Here is a 1261-nt window from a genome sequence, read left to right as displayed (position 1 = left end):
CCAACAAACAAACAAACAAACAACAAACAAACAACCCGTGCCAAGAAGAAGAAAATGGATACGGGGGTGACTGTATTATTTTAATATTTCAAGGTTGGTTGATGAACTATATTCATTTAATTCAGGTTTTAGTTTCCATATCCAAATGCTTTCTAAAATACATAAATCTAAATCACAGGTAGCAGAGTCAATAATGGAAAAATTGCAATTATTGATTGGGTGATCATTCTCTTCACTATGATCTCTGATGGATGAAAACATTGGTTTATTCAATCTGGATTTTGTCCGGAAAGAGATTCCTTTGTGTTCGTCTACTCTAATGGAAAGATTTCGGGTGGTCTTTCCAACATAGACAGCATTACAGCTACCACATACATATTTATATACAGTAGACGAGTTTAGGGAGTCTCTAACCTTATCTTTGGTTTTGAAAAAACTGCTAATAGTATTAGTTGCTTTAAAAATGGGTCTAAGAGTGACTGTGTTGTAATTATGGTTTATTACATAAGTCAACTTTCTGGCAAGTGCATGGGAAGGTTGGCCAATATAGGGTAGATGAATAAAGATGTCATCTTTTGGGACAGTGAGCACAGGATCTTTTTTGATAAAGATCTTATCTAGTGTTTTCCTGATAGTGTTGTCTAGAACAAAATTCGGAAAACCATTTTTTCTCAGTGTGTTCTTAATGAACTCTATTTCTTCACAAAAAATATGATAAGTTTTAGAAATTTTATATGCTCTCATGACTAGAGTTTGGACTAGATTTGTTTTGTATCTTTGGGGAATGAGGCTGTCATACTGTGTAGTAAGACCAGTATAAGTGGGCTTCCTATAAACTGAAGTAACAAAAGTTCCATTGTATCTTTTAATGTCTATATCTAAGAAAGGAATGTGTCCTTCCCTTTCTATTTCAACTGTAAATTTAATGCTATCATGTTTTGAATTGAAATATTCATGAAATTTGGTAACTTGTTCTTTGGAGGTAAATAGGAGAAATGTATCATCAACATATCTGTAATAAAAAGCTGGCTTGAATTCAGAAGGACATTCTCTTAGCCAGATTTCTTCAAAATGAGACATAAAGATATTAGCTAAGGTTGGGCCTAAAGGGCTACCCATAGCTACCCCATCAATTTGTTTAAAAGTTTGATCATTAAACATGAAGAGAATGTCCTTTGTTGCAATGTCTAATAGGTTCTTAAACTGTCTTTTGTTGATACCATGTACTGTGGAATCATTATTGAATAATGCTTCTAAAATT

At 33.1% G+C, this 1261-nt stretch overlaps 1 protein-coding gene across 1 annotated transcript in view; it reads right to left on the bottom strand.

Annotated features, from left to right (window-relative positions):
- Positions 1-1187: 1187 nt before the first annotated feature.
- The window catches only part of LOC147470236 (uncharacterized), a 6131-nt gene continuing 6057 nt past the window's right edge, over positions 1188-1261 (bottom strand). Inside the window, exon 3 of the mRNA XM_086545661.1 lies at positions 1188-1226. Within this exon, the coding sequence (XP_086401787.1) occupies positions 1188-1226 (39 nt within the window). The remainder of the gene's footprint in view (positions 1227-1261) is intronic.

Source organism: Penaeus japonicus, unplaced genomic scaffold (assembly GCF_977035675.1).
Source record: "Penaeus japonicus unplaced genomic scaffold, GWHDUDI00000001_assembly GWHDUDI00000016, whole genome shotgun sequence".
NCBI classification, from domain to species: Eukaryota; Metazoa; Arthropoda; class Malacostraca; order Decapoda; family Penaeidae; genus Penaeus; species Penaeus japonicus.
This window is presented reverse-complemented; position numbering and strand designations above follow the sequence as displayed.